At 52.9% G+C, this 15,369-nt stretch overlaps 1 protein-coding gene across 2 annotated transcripts in view; it reads right to left on the minus strand.

Moving 5' to 3' along the window:
• The window catches only part of braf (B-Raf proto-oncogene, serine/threonine kinase), a 162,903-nt gene that overhangs the window by 62,133 nt on the left and 85,401 nt on the right, over window positions 1-15,369 (minus strand). For both annotated transcript variants that reach the window (XM_086008585.1, XM_086008586.1), the window contains exons 6-7: window positions 6,520-6,668; window positions 3,059-3,178 (exon numbers count right to left, since the gene is read on the minus strand). In XM_086008585.1, the coding sequence (XP_085864711.1) occupies window positions 3,059-3,178; window positions 6,520-6,668 (269 nt within the window). The remainder of the gene's footprint in view (window positions 1-3,058; window positions 3,179-6,519; window positions 6,669-15,369) is intronic.

Below are 15,369 nucleotides of genomic sequence, written 5' to 3' on the forward strand. Positions count from 1 at the left end.
CTCCTCCTCCCATCCCTCCCCCTCTCGCTTCCCTCCTCCTCCCTCCCGTCCCCCTCTCGCTCCCTCCTCCTCCCTCCCCCTCCTCCTCCCTCCCTCCCTCCCTCCCCCTCGCTCCTCCTCCTCCTCCCTCCTCCCTCCTCCCCTCCTCCCTCGCCCCTCCTCCTCCCTCCCTCCCCCTCCCTCCTCCTCCTCCCTCCCCTCCCCCTCCTCCTCCCCTCCCTCCCCCCCTCCTCCTCCCTCCTCCTCCCCTCCCCCCTCGCCTCCTCCTCCCTCCCTCCTCCTCCCTCCCCTCGCTCCTCCTCCCCTCCCTCCCGCTCCTCCTCCCTCCCTCTCGCTCCTCCTCCCTCTCGCTCCCTCCTCCCTCTCCCTCCTCCTCCCTCCCCCTCTCCTCCCTCCCTCCTCCTCCCTCCTCCCCTCGCTCCTCCTCCCTCCCTCCCCCTCGCTCCTCCTCCCTCCCTCCCTCTCCTCCTCCTCCCTCTCCCTCCTCCTCCCTCCCCCTCCTCCTCCCTCCCTCCCTCCTCCTCCCTCCTCCCCTCGCTCCTCCTCCCTCCCTCCCCCTCGCTCCTCCTCCCTCCCTCCCCCTCGCTCCTCCTCCCTCCCTCCCCCTCGCTCCTCCTCCCTCCCTCCTCGCTCCTCCTCCCTCCCCCTCGCTCCTCCTCCCTCCCTCCCCCTCGCTCCTCCTCCCTCCCTCCCCCTCGCTCCTCCTCCCTCCCTCCCCCTCGCTCCTCCTCCCTCCCTCCCCCTCGCTCCTCCTCCCTCCCTCCCCCTCGCTCCTCCCTCCCTCCCTCCCCCTCGCTCCCCTCCTCCTCCCTCCCTCCCCCTCGCTCCTCCTCCCCTCCCTCCCCCTCGCTCCCTCCTCCCTCCCTCCCCCTCGCTCCTCCTCCCTCCCTCCCCCTCGCTCCTCCTCCCTCCCTCCCCCTCGCTCCCTCCCCGCTCCTCCTCCCTCCCTCCCTCCCTCCTCCTCCCTCCCTCCCTCCCTCCCCGCTCCTCCTCCCTCCCTCCCTCCTCCTCCCTCCCTCCCTCCCTCCCCGCTCCTCCTCCCTCCCCTCCTCCTCCCTCCCTCCCTCCCCCTCGCTCCTCCTCCCTCCCTCCCCCTCGCTCCTCCTCCCTCCCTCCCTCCCCCTCGCTCCTCCTCCCTCCCTCCCTCCCCCTCGCTCCTCCTCCCTCCCTCCCTCCCCCTCGCTCCTCCTCCCTCCCTCCCTCCCCCTCGCTCCTCCTCCCTCCCTCCCTCCCCCTCGCTCCTCCTCCCTCCCTCCCTCCCCCTCGCTCCTCCTCCCTCCCTCCCTCCCCCTCGCTCCTCCTCCCTCCCTCCCTCCCCCTCGCTCCTCCTCCCTCCCTCCCTCCCCCTCGCTCCTCCTCCCTCCCTCCCCCTCGCTCCTCCTCCCTCCCTCCCCCTCGCTCCTCCTCCCTCCCTCCCTCCCCCTCGCTCCTCCTCCCTCCCTCCCTCCCCCTCGCTCCTCCTCCTCCCTCCCTCCCCCTCGCTCCTCCTCCTCCCTCCCTCCCCTCCTCCTCCCTCCCTCCCCCTCGCTCCTCCTCCCTCCCTCCCCCTCGCTCCTCCTCCCTCCCTCCCCCTCGCTCCTCCTCCCTCCCTCCCCCTCGCTCCTCCTCCCTCCCTCCCCCTCGCTCCTCCTCCCTCCCTCCCCCTCGCTCCTCCTCCCTCCCTCCCCCTCCTCCCTCCCCTCGCTCCTCCTCCCTCCCTCCCCCTCGCTCCTCCTCCCTCCCTCCCCCTCCCTCCCTCCCCCTCGCTCCTCCTCCCTCCCTCCCCCTCGCTCCTCCTCCCTCCCTCCCCCTCGCTCCTCCTCCCTCCCTCCCCCCTCGCTCCTCCTCCCTCCCTCCCCCTCGCTCCTCCTCCCTCCCTCCCCCTCGCTCCTCCTCCCTCCCTCCCCCTCGCTCCTCCTCCCTCCCTCCCCCTCGCTCCTCCTCCCTCCCTCCCCCTCGCTCCTCCTCCCTCCCTCCCCCTCGCTCCTCCTCCCTCCCTCCCCCTCGCTCCTCCTCCCTCCCTCCCCCTCGCTCCTCCTCCCTCCCTCCCCCTCGCTCCTCCTCCCTCCCTCCCCCTCGCTCCTCCTCCCTCCCTCCCCTCGCTCCTCCTCCCTCCCTCCCCCTCGCTCCTCCTCCCTCCCTCCCCCTCGCTCCTCCTCCCTCCCTCCCCCTCGCTCCTCCTCCCTCCCTCCCCCTCGCTCCTCCTCCCTCCCTCCCCTCGCTCCTCCTCCCTCCCTCCCCCTCGCTCCTCCTCCCTCCCTCCCCCTCGCTCCTCCTCCCTCCCTCCCCCTCGCTCCTCCTCCCTCCCTCCCCCTCGCTCCTCCTCCCTCCCTCCCCCTCGCTCCTCCTCCCTCCCTCCCCCTCGCTCCTCCTCCCTCCCTCCCCCTCGCTCCTCCTCCCTCCCGCCCCCTCGCTCCTCCTCCCTCCCTCCCCCTCGCTCCTCCTCCCTCCCTCCCTCCCCCTCGCTCCTCCTCCCTCCCTCCCCCTCGCTCCTCCTCCCTCCCTCCCCCTCGCTCCTCCTCCCTCCCGCCCCCTCCTCCTCCCTCCTCCTCCTCCCTCCCCCTCGCTCCTCCTCCCTCCCTCCCTCCCCCTCGCTCCTCCTCCCCTCCCTCCCCCTCGCTCCTCCTCCCTCCCTCCCCCTCGCTCCTCCTCCCTCCCTCCCCCCTCGCTCCTCCTCCCTCCCTCCCGCTCGCTCCTCCTCCCTCCCTCCCCCTCCCTCCCTCGTCAGTAACAGGACTAAGGGAGGGCCTCACCTGGTCGAGTTACGAGCCAATAGCATCAAGTCTCCGGTGGGTTGCAGGTTATAATTAGCAGCATCATTGGTCACTATATCCAGGGACTAATTGCAGGGACACTGAAACCAGCCATTGCATTCCAGGGTCAGCTACTCCAAATGGTGCTGGTCAAATACGGATAGCAATGGTCCTGGTGAATTGGTGAGCTGCTGACCGCACTCCGGCTCACAGCCGATGGAACGGTCGCGGGACTGGCAAAGGGAACTGAAGAGCCACAGTCATTAGGGAAGGGGAGCGCAGCACGGGGCAACTGGAAGAGAGCGAGCCTCTTGCGAAGGACTTACCCTGTGGAGTCGGAGGGAGGGACTGAAGGATACATCCCCGAGCCAGGTGGAGTTCCTCCGGACGATACATCATCCTGCGTAATGGGATGGTTCTCATAGATTCGGGAAAGAATTAGTAAACTGTAGGAAGATGGAGAAAGAACAAGCCAGGAGAAATTAAAGGATGGGAAGAGAATTAGCAAAACTCAGCATCACTGCACCAATTGTTTTTTTGCCAGATTAACAAAACCAACATACTGCCGCACAAGTAGCTAAACAGAAAAGAAAGACTTGCATTTATAGAACGCCACAGGTACTTTACAGTGTAATCACTGTTGAAATGTAGGAAACGCGGCAGCCATTTTACAAACAGCAAGATCCCACAAACAGCACTATGATAATAACCAGATAATCTGTTTCGTGATGTTGGCTGAGGGACAAATATTGGCCGGGACATTGGGGAGAACTCCCCTGCTCTTCTTCGAATAGAGACCATGGGATCTTTTGCATCCACCTGAAATGCAGACGGGGCCTCAGTTTAACGTCTCATCCAAAAGACGGCACCTCTGACAGTGCAGCGCTCCCTCAGACTTAGGCAGTCCCTCAGAACCGAGGATGACTTGCTTCCACATTAAAAATGAGTTCCCAGGTGACTGATGAGTCCAATGCGAGACCTACAGTCTCTGTCACAGGTGGGGCAGATGGTGGTTGAAGGGGCAGGTGGGTGGGGTGCTTGGGTTGACGTGCGCTCCTTGCGCTTGGCTTCCGCTTGCTCCCGGCGAAGAGACTCGAGGTGTTCGGCGCCTTCCCGGATGCTTCTCCTCCACTTTGTGCGGTCTTGGGCCAGGGATTCCCAGGTGTCGGTGGGGATGTTGCACTTTTTCCAAGGAGGCTTTGAGGGTGTCCGAAGTATTTCCTCTGCCCACCTGGGGCTCTCTTGCCGTGTCAGAGCTCCGAGTAGAGCGCTTCTTTTGGGAGTCTCGTATCGGGCATGCGGACGATGTGACCCGTCCATCGGAGATGATCGAGCGTGGTCAAAGCTTCGATGCTGGGGATGTTGGCCTGAACGAGAACACTGACGTTGGTGCGCCTATCCTGCCAATGGATTTGCAGGATCTTGCGGAGGCAGCATTGGTGGTACCTCTCCAGTGCTTTGAGGTGCCTGCTGTACATGGTTCATGTCTCTGAAGCATACAGGAGGGCGGGTATCACTACAGCTCTGTAGACCATGAGCTTAGTGCCGGTTTTGAGGTCCTGGTCTTCAAACGCTCTCTTCCTCAGGCGACTGAAGGCTGCACTGGCACACTGAAGGCGGTGTTGGACTTCGTCATCGACGTCTGCCCTTGTTGACGGTAGGCTCCCGAGGTATGGAAAGTGGTCCACGTTGTCCAAGGCCTCGTCATGGATTTTGATAATTGGGGAGCAGTACTGTGTGGCGGGGGCAGGTTGGTAGAGGACCTTTGTCTTACAGATGTTTAGAGTAAGGCCTATGCTCTCGTACGCTTCGGTGAAGGTGTTGATGATGGTTTGGAGTTCGGCCTCCGAGTAAGCGCAGACGCAAGCGTCATCTGCATACTGTAATTCGACGACAGAGGATGGGACGACCTTGGATCTGGACTGGAGGCGACAGAGGTTGAACAGTTTCCTGTTTGTTCTGTAGATTAGCTCCACTCCAGCGGGGAGCTTACTGATGGTGAGATGGAGCATTGCAGCCAGGAAGATCGAGAAGAGCGTTGGTGCGATGACACAGCCTTGCTTGACCCCGGTACGTACGTGAATTGGGTCTGTGGTGGATCTGTTGGTCAGGATCACGGCTTGCATGTCGTCGTGAAGCAGGCGGAGGATGGTGACAAACTTTTGAGGGCAGCTGAATTTGAGGAGGACACTCCATAATCTCTCATGGTTGACGGTGTCGAAGGCCTTTGTGAGGTCAAAGAAGGCCATGTACAGCGGTTGGCGCTGTTCCCTGCATTTCTCTTGTAGTTGCCGTGCAGTGAAGATCATGTCCATTGTGCCCCTTAGTGGGCGGAATCCCCATTGCGACTCTGGGAGGAGCTCTTCAGCCACTGGGAGAAGGCGATTGAGGATTCTTGCGATGACTTTCCCTGTGGCAGACAGCAGGAGACTTCTCTGTAATTACCGCAATTGGACTTGTCACCTTTCTTGAAGATGGTCACGATTACGGCGTCTCTGAGATCCTCTGGCATGCTCTCCTCCTTCCAGATAAGAGAAATGAGTTCATGTATTCGCACCAATAGTGCTTCTCCGCCATGTTTTAGTGCCTCGGCCTCCCTCAGTGCTGCACCAGTGTCACCCTCGATATTGTGCTCAAGTCTCTGGAGTGGGACTTGAACCCACAATCTTCTGACTCAGAAGCGAGCGTGCTACCCACTGAGTATCCATGTCTGGCACAACAGGGAAATCCCTTCCAGGCTTCAGCAACGTGTAACGGTGGGTGCGTGAAATTTTCATTCCATGTTCTTCTGAACTGTGGAGAAATACAAGTACAGACTGCGTGCTTGCACATCTGGACCGTCTCTGGAGAGAGCCGTGTAGGATTAGGGGCAAGCACTGATCGTTTACAGCTTGCTCAGTCACTGCAGATGGGAATAATGTGACTGACAATACAAAGGATCACACAAGAAACGTATCATACAAGAATTCATACTTCCTTCAGTGTCTATTCCAATTGTGTATTTTTACCAACTTACATTTATATAGTGCCTGTAATGTAGAAAAATGTCCTACTAAATAAGCTTGGTGGCAAACAGTGCCACAGCAAGCAGAAGGGAACAGCATTATCTTTAAAGACAGAAAAGGATACTGGCAGAATAAGCATGCTTTGATTTGGTCTTCTGAATTGGAGTCTCAAAAATGCAATTCCCAGGCCAAATTCTTGAGCAATCCGCATTCACATTCACCTGAGGTAAAGACGGGAGCCAGTGACCTGCTTTTGTATCTGTATCTGTTCTACACTATGCTGGCAAGGCTGCATTGCCCATTCCTAGTTGCCCTGGGGTGACAATGTGCTTCGCTGGACATGAGTCAACTGTATGAAGAGCGACAGGTGTAGGGCCAGGCCAGGTAAAGCTGGCAGGTTCCCTTCGCTGAAAGGCATTAGTGAACCAGTTGGGTTTCTACAACAATCCTTGTCCAGGTCATTTTCTGATGCCAGCCACAAATGACCAGATTTATTGAACTGATAACTTGCGCTGGTAGGGTTTGAACTCAGCTCTGGGTCGTTGGTCGAGGACCACAACCACCAGGCTAGCCTCCCCGATTCTTTAAGCTGCTCAGATGAAAGCTATAGTATGGTATTGATTGCTCCCAATGACCTATGCTTGAACCTGTTCAAATAATAACGGATCATCCAAACACAGCTCTCAATTAGCTCCAGCCCGGCCTCACTCAGTGGCTTTAGAAGACATTCTTTCCCTGGTCAATGATGCCTACTGCCTCCCTTGCAGTTCAAATGTACTTACTCTAGCTGGTCAATGTTGACACACATGAGGGGGACCTCTGTGCTGCAGCGTTGGTGGAACTTGTACCCACATGTCTGACACCGGAAACCCTGGAACAGCAGTTTACGGCAAAAATCACAGAACGCCAGCGTGAAAAAGGTCTTTCGAACCTGGAAGGGAAAAACATAAATGTCATGGACTGACCGGAGGAACCCTCCAGATAGGAGAAGTCCAACACTGGACAAACAGAGGGCAATGGGGGGGAGGAGCTAAACACGATTAAAATCACTAAGGAGATGGTACTCAGTAAAATAATGGGACTTAAGGCGGATAAATCCCCCGGACCTGATGGCCTCCATCCTAGGGTCTTGAGAGAAGTGGCGGTAGGGATTGTGGATGCATTGGTGATTATTTTCCAGAACTCCCTGGACTCAGGAAAGGTCCCAGCAGATTGGAAAACTGCTAATGTAACACCCTTATTTAAGAAGGGAAGTAGACAAAAAGTTGGAAACTATAGACCAGTTAGCCTAACATCTGTGGTTAGCAAAATGTTGGAGTCCATTATTAAGGAAACAGTAACAGAGCATTTGGATAAACATAATTTAATAGGACAGAGTCAGCATGGTTTTACGAAGGGGAAGTCATGTTTGACAAATTTGCTCGAATTCTTTGAGGATGTAACATACAGGGTGGATAAAGGGGAACCAGTGGATGTAGTGTATTTGGACTTCCAAAAGGCATTTGACAAGGTACCACACAAAAGATTACTGATCAAGATAAAAAAAAAATCACAGGATTGGGGGTAATATACTGGCATGGGTGGAAGATTGGCTGTCTAACAGAAAACAAAGAGTTGGGATAAATGGTTCGTTCTCGGGCTGGCAATCAGTAACTAGTGGTGTTCCGCAGGGGTCAGTGCTGGGACCCCAACTCTTTACAATCTATATTAACGATTTGGAGGAAGGGACCGAGTGCAATGTATCCAAGTTTGCCGACGATACAAAGATGGGAGGGAAAGCAGTGAGTGAGGAGGATATAAAAAAACCTGCAAAAGGACATAGACAGGCTAAGTGAGTGGGCAGAGATTTGGCAGATGCAATATAATGTTGGAAAGTGTGAGGTTATGCACTTTGGCAGAAAAAAATCAAAGAGCAAGTTATTATCTAAATGGAGAGAAACTGCAAAGTGCTACAGTACAAAGGGATCTGGGGGTCCTGGTGCATGAAACACAAAAAGTTAGTATGCAGGTGCAGCAGGTGATCAGGAAGGCCAATGGAATCTTGGCTTTTATTGCAAGGGGGATGGAGTATAAAAACAGGGAAGTCTTGCTGCAGTTATACAGGGTATTGGTGAGGCCACACCTGGAATACTGCGTGCAGTTTTGGTTTCCATATTTAAGAAAAGATATACTTGCTCTCGAGGCGGTTCAGAGAAGGTTCACTCGGTTGATTCCAGAGATGAGGGGGTTGACGTATGAGGAAAGGTTGAGTAGGTTGGGACTCTACTCATTGGAGTTCGGAAGAATGAGGGGCGATCTTATCGAAACATATAAGATTGTGAGGGGGCTTGATCGGGTGGATGCGGTGAGGATGTTTCCACTGATGGGTGAGACTAGAACTAGGGAGCATAATCTTAGAATAAGGGGCTGCCGTTTCAAAACTGAGATGAGGAGAAACTTCTTCACTCAGAGGGTAGTAAATCTATGGAATTTGCTACCCCAGAGAGCTGTGGAAGCTGCAACATTAAATAAATTTAAAACGGAGATAAGACAGTTTCGTAGCAGATAAGGGAATTAGGGGTTACGGGGAGAGGGCAGGGAAGTGGACGTGAGTCTAGATTCAGATCAGCCATGATCCTTTTGAATGGTGGAGCAGGCCCGAGGGGCCGTATGGCCTACTCCTGCTCCTATTTCTTATGTTCTTATGTCACCAGGGTCAGTGACGGGCGGGTGACATTTTGTACTGGATGCAGCCAGTCAGATGATTGGATTGCTGCCTCAAACTGACTGTTTACTAGGCCATTTCTATCTTATAGAGGACAGATGATCAGACACCAATTCTGTGTTGTCACTGAAATCTCAGTAAACGCTAATGGTGGATGTGTGATATTTCACTCAATGTCCACTTAAACCGTGAAGAACGCCCACCAACACAACAAACAGCAAAAAAGTGCACTTATACAGCGACTTTAATGCCACAAAAGGTCCCAAGGTGCTTCACAGGAGTGTAATCAGACACAAATTAACGCTGAGCCACTGAAGGAGATACAGGTTTTAAGGAAACTCTTTAAAGGAAGAGAGAGGGGTAGAGAGGTGCAGAGGTTAAGGGAGAGAATACCAGAGCACAGATGCCAATGTTGGAGGAATGCAGAGTTCTCGGAGGGCCGTAGGAGGTTACAGAGGTAGGGAGCGGTGAGGCCGTGAAGGGATTTGAACACAAAGATGAGAATTTTAAATTCAAGGCGTTGGTGGACCGGGAGCCAGTGCAAGTCAGTAAGCACATGGGTGATAGGAGCAGGAGTAGGCCATTCGGCCCCTCGAGCCTGCTCCACAGAAACATGGGTGATAGGAGCAGGAGTAGGAGTAGGCCATTCGGCCCCTCGAGCCTGCTCCACAGAAACATGGGTGATAGGAGGAGTAGGAGCAGGCCATTCGGCCCCTCGAGCCTCTTCCACAGAAACATGGGTGATAGGAGCAGGAGTAGGAGTAGGCCATTCGGCCCCTCGAGCCTGCTCCACAGAAACATGGGTGATAGGAGCAGGAGTAGGCCATTCGGCCCCTCGAGCCTCTTCCACAGAAACATGGGTGATAGGAGCAGGAGTAGGCCATTCGGCCCCTCGAGCCTGCTCCACAGAAACATGGGTGATAGGAGGAGTAGGAGCAGGCCATTCGGCCCCTCGAGCCTCTTCCACAGAAACATGGGTGATAGGAGCAGGAGTAGGAGTAGGCCATTCGGCCCCTCGAGCCTGCTCCACAGAAACATGGGTGATAGGAGCAGGAGTAGGCCATTCGGCCCCTCGAGCCTGCTCCACAGAAACATGGGTGATAGGAGCAGGAGCAGGAGTAGGCCATTCGGCCCCTCGAGCCTCTTCCACAGAAACATGGGTGATAGGAGCAGGAGTAGGAGTAGGCCATTCGGCCCCTCGAGCCTGCTCCACAGAAACATGGGTGATAGGAGCAGGAGAAGGCCATTCGGCCCCTCGAGCCTCTTCCACAGAAACATGGGTGATAGGAGCAGGAGCAGGCCATTCGGCCCCTCGAGCCTCTTCACAGAAACATGGGTGATAGGAGCAGGAGTAGGAGTAGGCCATTCGGCCCCTCGAGCCTCTTCCACAGAAACATGGGTGATAGGAGCAGGAGCAGGAGTAGGCCATTCGGCCCCTCGAGCCTGCTCCACAGAAACATGGGTGATAGGAGCAGGAGTAGGAGCAGGCCATTCGGCCCCTCGAGCCTCTTCCACAGAAACATGGGTGATAGGAGCAGGAGCAGGAGTAGGCCATTCGGCCCCTCGAGCCTGCTCCACAGAAACATGGGTGATAGGAGCAGGAGTAGGAGTAGGCCATTCGGCCCCTCGAGCCTGCTCCACAGAAACATGGGTGATAGGAGCAGGAGTAGGAGTAGGCCATTCGGCCCCTCGAGCCTCTTCCACAGAAACATAGAAGATAGGAACAAGAGTAGGAGTAGGCCATTCGGCCCCTCGAGCCTGCTCCACAGAAACATGGGTGATAGGAGCAGGAGTCGGCCATTCGGCCCCTCGAGCCTGCTCCACAGAAACATAGAAGATAGGAACAAGAGTAGGAGTAGGCCATTCGGCCCCTCGAGCCTCTTCCACAGAAACATAGAAGATAGGAGTAGGAGTAGGCCATTCGGCCCCTCGAGCCTCTTCCACAGAAACATAGAAGATAGGAGCAGGAGTCGGCCATTCGGCCCCTCGAGCCTGCTCCACAGAAACATAGAAGATAGGAACGAGAGTAGGAGTAGGCCATTCGGCCCCTCGAGCCTCTTCCACAGAAACATAGAAGATAGGAGTAGGAGTAGGCCATTCAGCCCCTCGAGCCTCTTCCACAGAAACATACACGATAGGAACAAGAGTAGGAGTAGGCCATTCGGCCCCTCGAGCCTCTTCCACAGAAACATAGAAGATAGGAACAAGAGTAGGAGTAGGCCATTCGGCCCCTCGAGCCTGCTCCACCATTCAATGCGATCATGGCTGATCATCCAAATTCAGTACCCTGTCCCTGCCTTCTCCCCATATCCCTTGATCCCTTTAGCCTTAAGCAATATATCTAACTCCTTGAATATATTTAATGAATTGGCCTCTACTGCCTTCTGTGGTAGAGAATTCCACAGGTTCACCACTCTCTGGGTGAAGAAATTCTTCCTCATCTCTGTCCTAAATGGCTTACCCCTTATCCTTAGACTGTGACCCCTGGTTCTGGACTCCCCGGTCATCGGGAACATCCTTCCTGCATCTCGTCTGTCTAATCCTGTTAGAATTTTATAAGTTTCAATGAGATCTCCTCTCATTCTTCTAAACTCTAGCGAATACAAGCCCAATCGACCCAATCTCTCCTCATACGTCATTCCTGCCATCCCAGGTATCAGTCTGGTGAATCTTCGCTGCACTCCCTCCATGGCAAGAACATCCTTCCTCAGATAAGGCGACCAAAACTGCACACAATACTCAAGATGTGGTCTCACCAAGGCCCTGTACAACTGCAGCAAGACATCCTTGCTCCTGTACTCGAATCCTCTCGCTATGAAGGCCAACATAACATTTGCCTTCTTAACCGCCTGCTGCACCTGCATGCTTACCTTCAGCGACTGGTGCACAAGGACACCCAGGTCTCGTTGCACTTCCCCTGCTCCCAATCTATTGCCGTTCAGATAATAATCTGCCTTCCTGTTTTTGCCACCAAAGTGGATAACCTCACATTTATCCACATTATACTGCATCTGCCATATCACCCAACTTGTCCAAATCATACTGGAGTTTCTCTGCATCCTCCTCACAGCACACATGCCCACAAAGCTTTGTGTCATTTGCAAACTTGGAGATATTACATCTAGTTCCCTTGTCTAGATCATTAATGTATACTGTGAATAGCTGGGGTCCTAGCACCGATCCCTGCGGTACCCCACTAGTCACTGCCTGCCACTCGGAAAAAGACCCGTTTATTCCAACTCTTGGCTTCCTGTCTGCCAACCAGTTCTCTATCCAAGTCAGTACCTTACCCCCAATCCCATGTGCTTTAACTTTGCACGCTAATCTCTTATGCGGGACCTTATCGAAAGCCTTCTGAAAGTCCAAAGACACCACATCCACTGGTTCTCCCTTATCTATTTTACCAGTTACATCCTCAAAAAATTCCAGTAGATTAGTCAAGCACGATTTACCTTTTGTAAATCCATGTTGACTTTGTCCGATCCTGTCACTGTTTTCCAAGTGCTCTGCTATTACATCTTTTATAATGGACTCTAGCATTTTCCCCACTACCGATGTCAGGCTTACCGGTCTATAATTCCCCGTTTTCTCTCTACCACCTTTTTTGAATGGTGGGGTTACATTAGCTACCCTCCAATCCATGGGAACTGTTCCAGAGTCTATAGAATTTTGGAAGATGACCAGCAATGCAACTACTATTTCTAGGGCCACTTCCTTAAGTACCCTAGGGTGTAGATTATCAGGCCCTGGGGATTTATCGGCCTTCAATCCCGTCAATTTCCCTAACACCATTTCCTTACAAATATTGATTTAATTCAGTTCCTCCCTCTCATTAGACCCTATGTTCCCCGACATCTCTGGGAGGTTGTGCCCTCCTTTGTGAAGACAGAACCAAAGTATGTATTTAATTGGTCTGCTATTTCTTTGTTCCCCATTATAAATTCCCCTGATTCTGACTGCAAGGGACCTACGCTTGACTTCACCAATCTATTTCTCTTCACATATCTATGGAAGTTTTTACAGTCAGTTTTTACGTTCCCTGCAAGCTTACTCTCATACTCTATTTTCCCCCTCTTAATTAATGTCTTTGGCCTCCTTTGCTGAATCCTAAACTGCTCCCAATCCTCAGGTTTGCTGCTTTTTCTGGCCAATTTATATGTCCTCTCCTTGGGTCTTATGCTGTCCCTAATTTCCCTTGTTAGCCACGGTTGAGTCACCTTTTTTGTTTTATTTTTATGCCAAACAGGGATGAACAAATTCTGTAGTTCATCCACGCGATCTTTAAATGTTTGCCATTGCCTATCCACCGTCAACCGTTTAAGTAACGTTCCCCAATCCATCCTAGCCAACTCGCACCTCATACCATCATAGTTTCCTTTATTTAAAAGTTGAGCTGTGGCTGACAAGAGCATTTTGAGCTGGGGTGCAGTACTTTGGGTGTGGGGATGAAGTGGGTACAGGTCTGTCACTGGTGAGGGCAGTGGGAGCAATCTGGAGTGACAGATTAAGGGTATCACACTATGATACTGGCTTCAGTGCATGTTTTGCTATGATGCATTGGTACCACTGTGATAACTAGGCTGGGTGACAACACTGATATAGCTGGCGTGAATGGTACTTTATCAGCCCAAGATTAGAGGAGCCCAGCTACGAAACAGCACGGGCTTCAGAAAGAGGCAGGCCCAGTCTCCACACATGGGCTAAGCTCTTATAGCAGTGTGAAACGTCAACACTCTCCAGTGAACCAGCAAGAGAAAGGAGAGGAGTTACACAAAAACCCCAAAATCAACAAGAAACAAAGCAGGGGAGGAGGAGGGGGTAGAAGAGAAAGAAAGAGAAACATTAGTAAAAACAAAAGGAAACTTTAAAAAAGAAAGGAAATAACCCATAGGGAGAAAAGAAAAGACACTGGATTAAGGTTGCTGGATTTCCTGATTGCTCAGTAAATGTATTGCCCAGTGAAGCACAGAACCAAGCGTTCCATGTTGGATCTTTGAGCCATTAGCTCACCTCGGTCTGGGCAGCGGTAAGGGATTGGCCCCAGCACCCCTAGGGGGTGCAGTTAGGTAGGGAGGAGAAGCAAAGAGTCAGTCAGGGATCCAGATCATTACCCATTGACCCGTGCTGGAAGGGACGCGCGTGGGCAGTGGGCGGGCACAGGGTTAGTCTGGGCCCTCATGCCCAGCACTCGTCGTCTAGGCTCACACATGAAGAATGACCACCTGGTCATGCTGATGGGGGGCTACTGGGGTGAACAGAGTAATGAGAGTCAGTAACTTCAGGTGCCAATAAGCGGTGTAATCATTCATTAAAAATTCTCCAAGGCAGTCAGTGGCAGGCCTTTATTATTTGTGCTCCGTTGTTATGGTACGTTAGCCTTTATTACAAAAGGGCTGGAGTCTTACTGCAATTATACAGGGCCTTGATAAGACCACACCTGGAATATTGTGTAGAGTTTTGGCCTCCTTACCTAAGGAAGGATATATTTGCCTTAGAGGGAATGCAACGAAGGTTCACTGGACTGATTCCTGGGATGGGGGGATTGTCCAATGAGAAGAGATTGAGTAGCCTAGGCCTATATTCTCTAAAGTTTAGAAGGATGAGGTCTGATCTTTCAAATTCTTAAGGGGTTTGACAGGGTGGATTGCTGGGAGGATGTTTTCCCTCGGCTAGGGAGTCTAGAACTAGGTGGCATCATCTCAGAATAAGGGATAGCTATTTAGGACTGAGATGAGGAGAAATCTCTTCACTCAAAGGGCTGTGAATCTTTGGAATTTTCTACCCCAGAGAGCTGTGGATGCTCAGTCGTTGAGTATATGTGCAGTGGGGAAAGAGTTAAACTGACATCGCTGGCAGTTTCACTGAATGGTGTAAGGAAGATAGGGACTAACATGAAAGACCACATCCATAAAGAAGCGGTCAAGATAAGCTGACCTTTGAAAGTTAAACAAAAGCAATTAAATGCAGACAGGGTGTCTAGAATTTCAGCTGCCTGTAAGAACTTTATCATCTAGGTCCATTCCAAGGTATCTTTTAATCAGCATTCAAGCAGTTTGAGTGAGTAATTAAGGAGGCAGCTTACATATGTTTACATTAAGATTTGTAAGCTGCATGCGGGCCAAGATCCAATCAGGTTGCAGGAATGAATTGTGCAAGAGTCTGCCATGAGTATTTTAATGTATAAAAATGTCGTGTTTGCTTTAACAATTTGGAGAAGTCTGGCTAAGACAGAGCAGGCCGTCTCCCCACCGGTGTAAGAAAGACAACTTGACTATCGATCTGAAACCTTGTGTCGAGTGTTGGTTTAAAATACTCCACAACAATTGGCGTCACGAGCAGGATCCACACGGACGGGAGGCACGAGCGAGTGAAGCCGAGCCAAAAACGTGAGTACTTTTAATTACCACGTACAGTTAGGGCAAGGCAACACCGTCTCGTGTTCACCGCCCCCTTTGGTATCAAAGAACTAAAAGGTTTGAATCAATAAGTCAAGCGGTCTTGGGGTTCGGGCGAAATGCACGGAAGTATATGCGTGGTATTGTTGCAAGTAGTGCAGAAAGTTTAAGCATACCTCTGACAACAATTCGCCAGCACAAAATTGCTGCAAGTACGGTCTCACTCTGCGAGAGTAAAGTAAGGGACGTACCGCTGACAGCAATTAACCATGGGATGTGAACAACTCGAGTGGGGACCGGTCGGGTCTCTGACACACTATTTAGCAGACAAAAATAAAAGATTAATTGACAAAATGGTTAAAAACAATTGGCAACCGAATGACCCACCAGCAAAACAAAGAGAATGGTGGGCCAAAGAAACAAAATTAAAGGAAGAAAAAGCCATCATTTTAGTGGCTAGCGCATATTATGAGTCGAGTAGACGTACTCAAATTTGGACCAAAAACGGGTGCCAAGATTGTACCAGAGTACCA

The sequence above is a fragment of the Somniosus microcephalus genome, chromosome 16 (assembly GCF_052327205.1).
Source record: "Somniosus microcephalus isolate GS21.2 chromosome 16, FLI_Smic_1.0, whole genome shotgun sequence".
Classification (NCBI taxonomy): domain Eukaryota; kingdom Metazoa; phylum Chordata; class Chondrichthyes; order Squaliformes; family Somniosidae; genus Somniosus; species Somniosus microcephalus.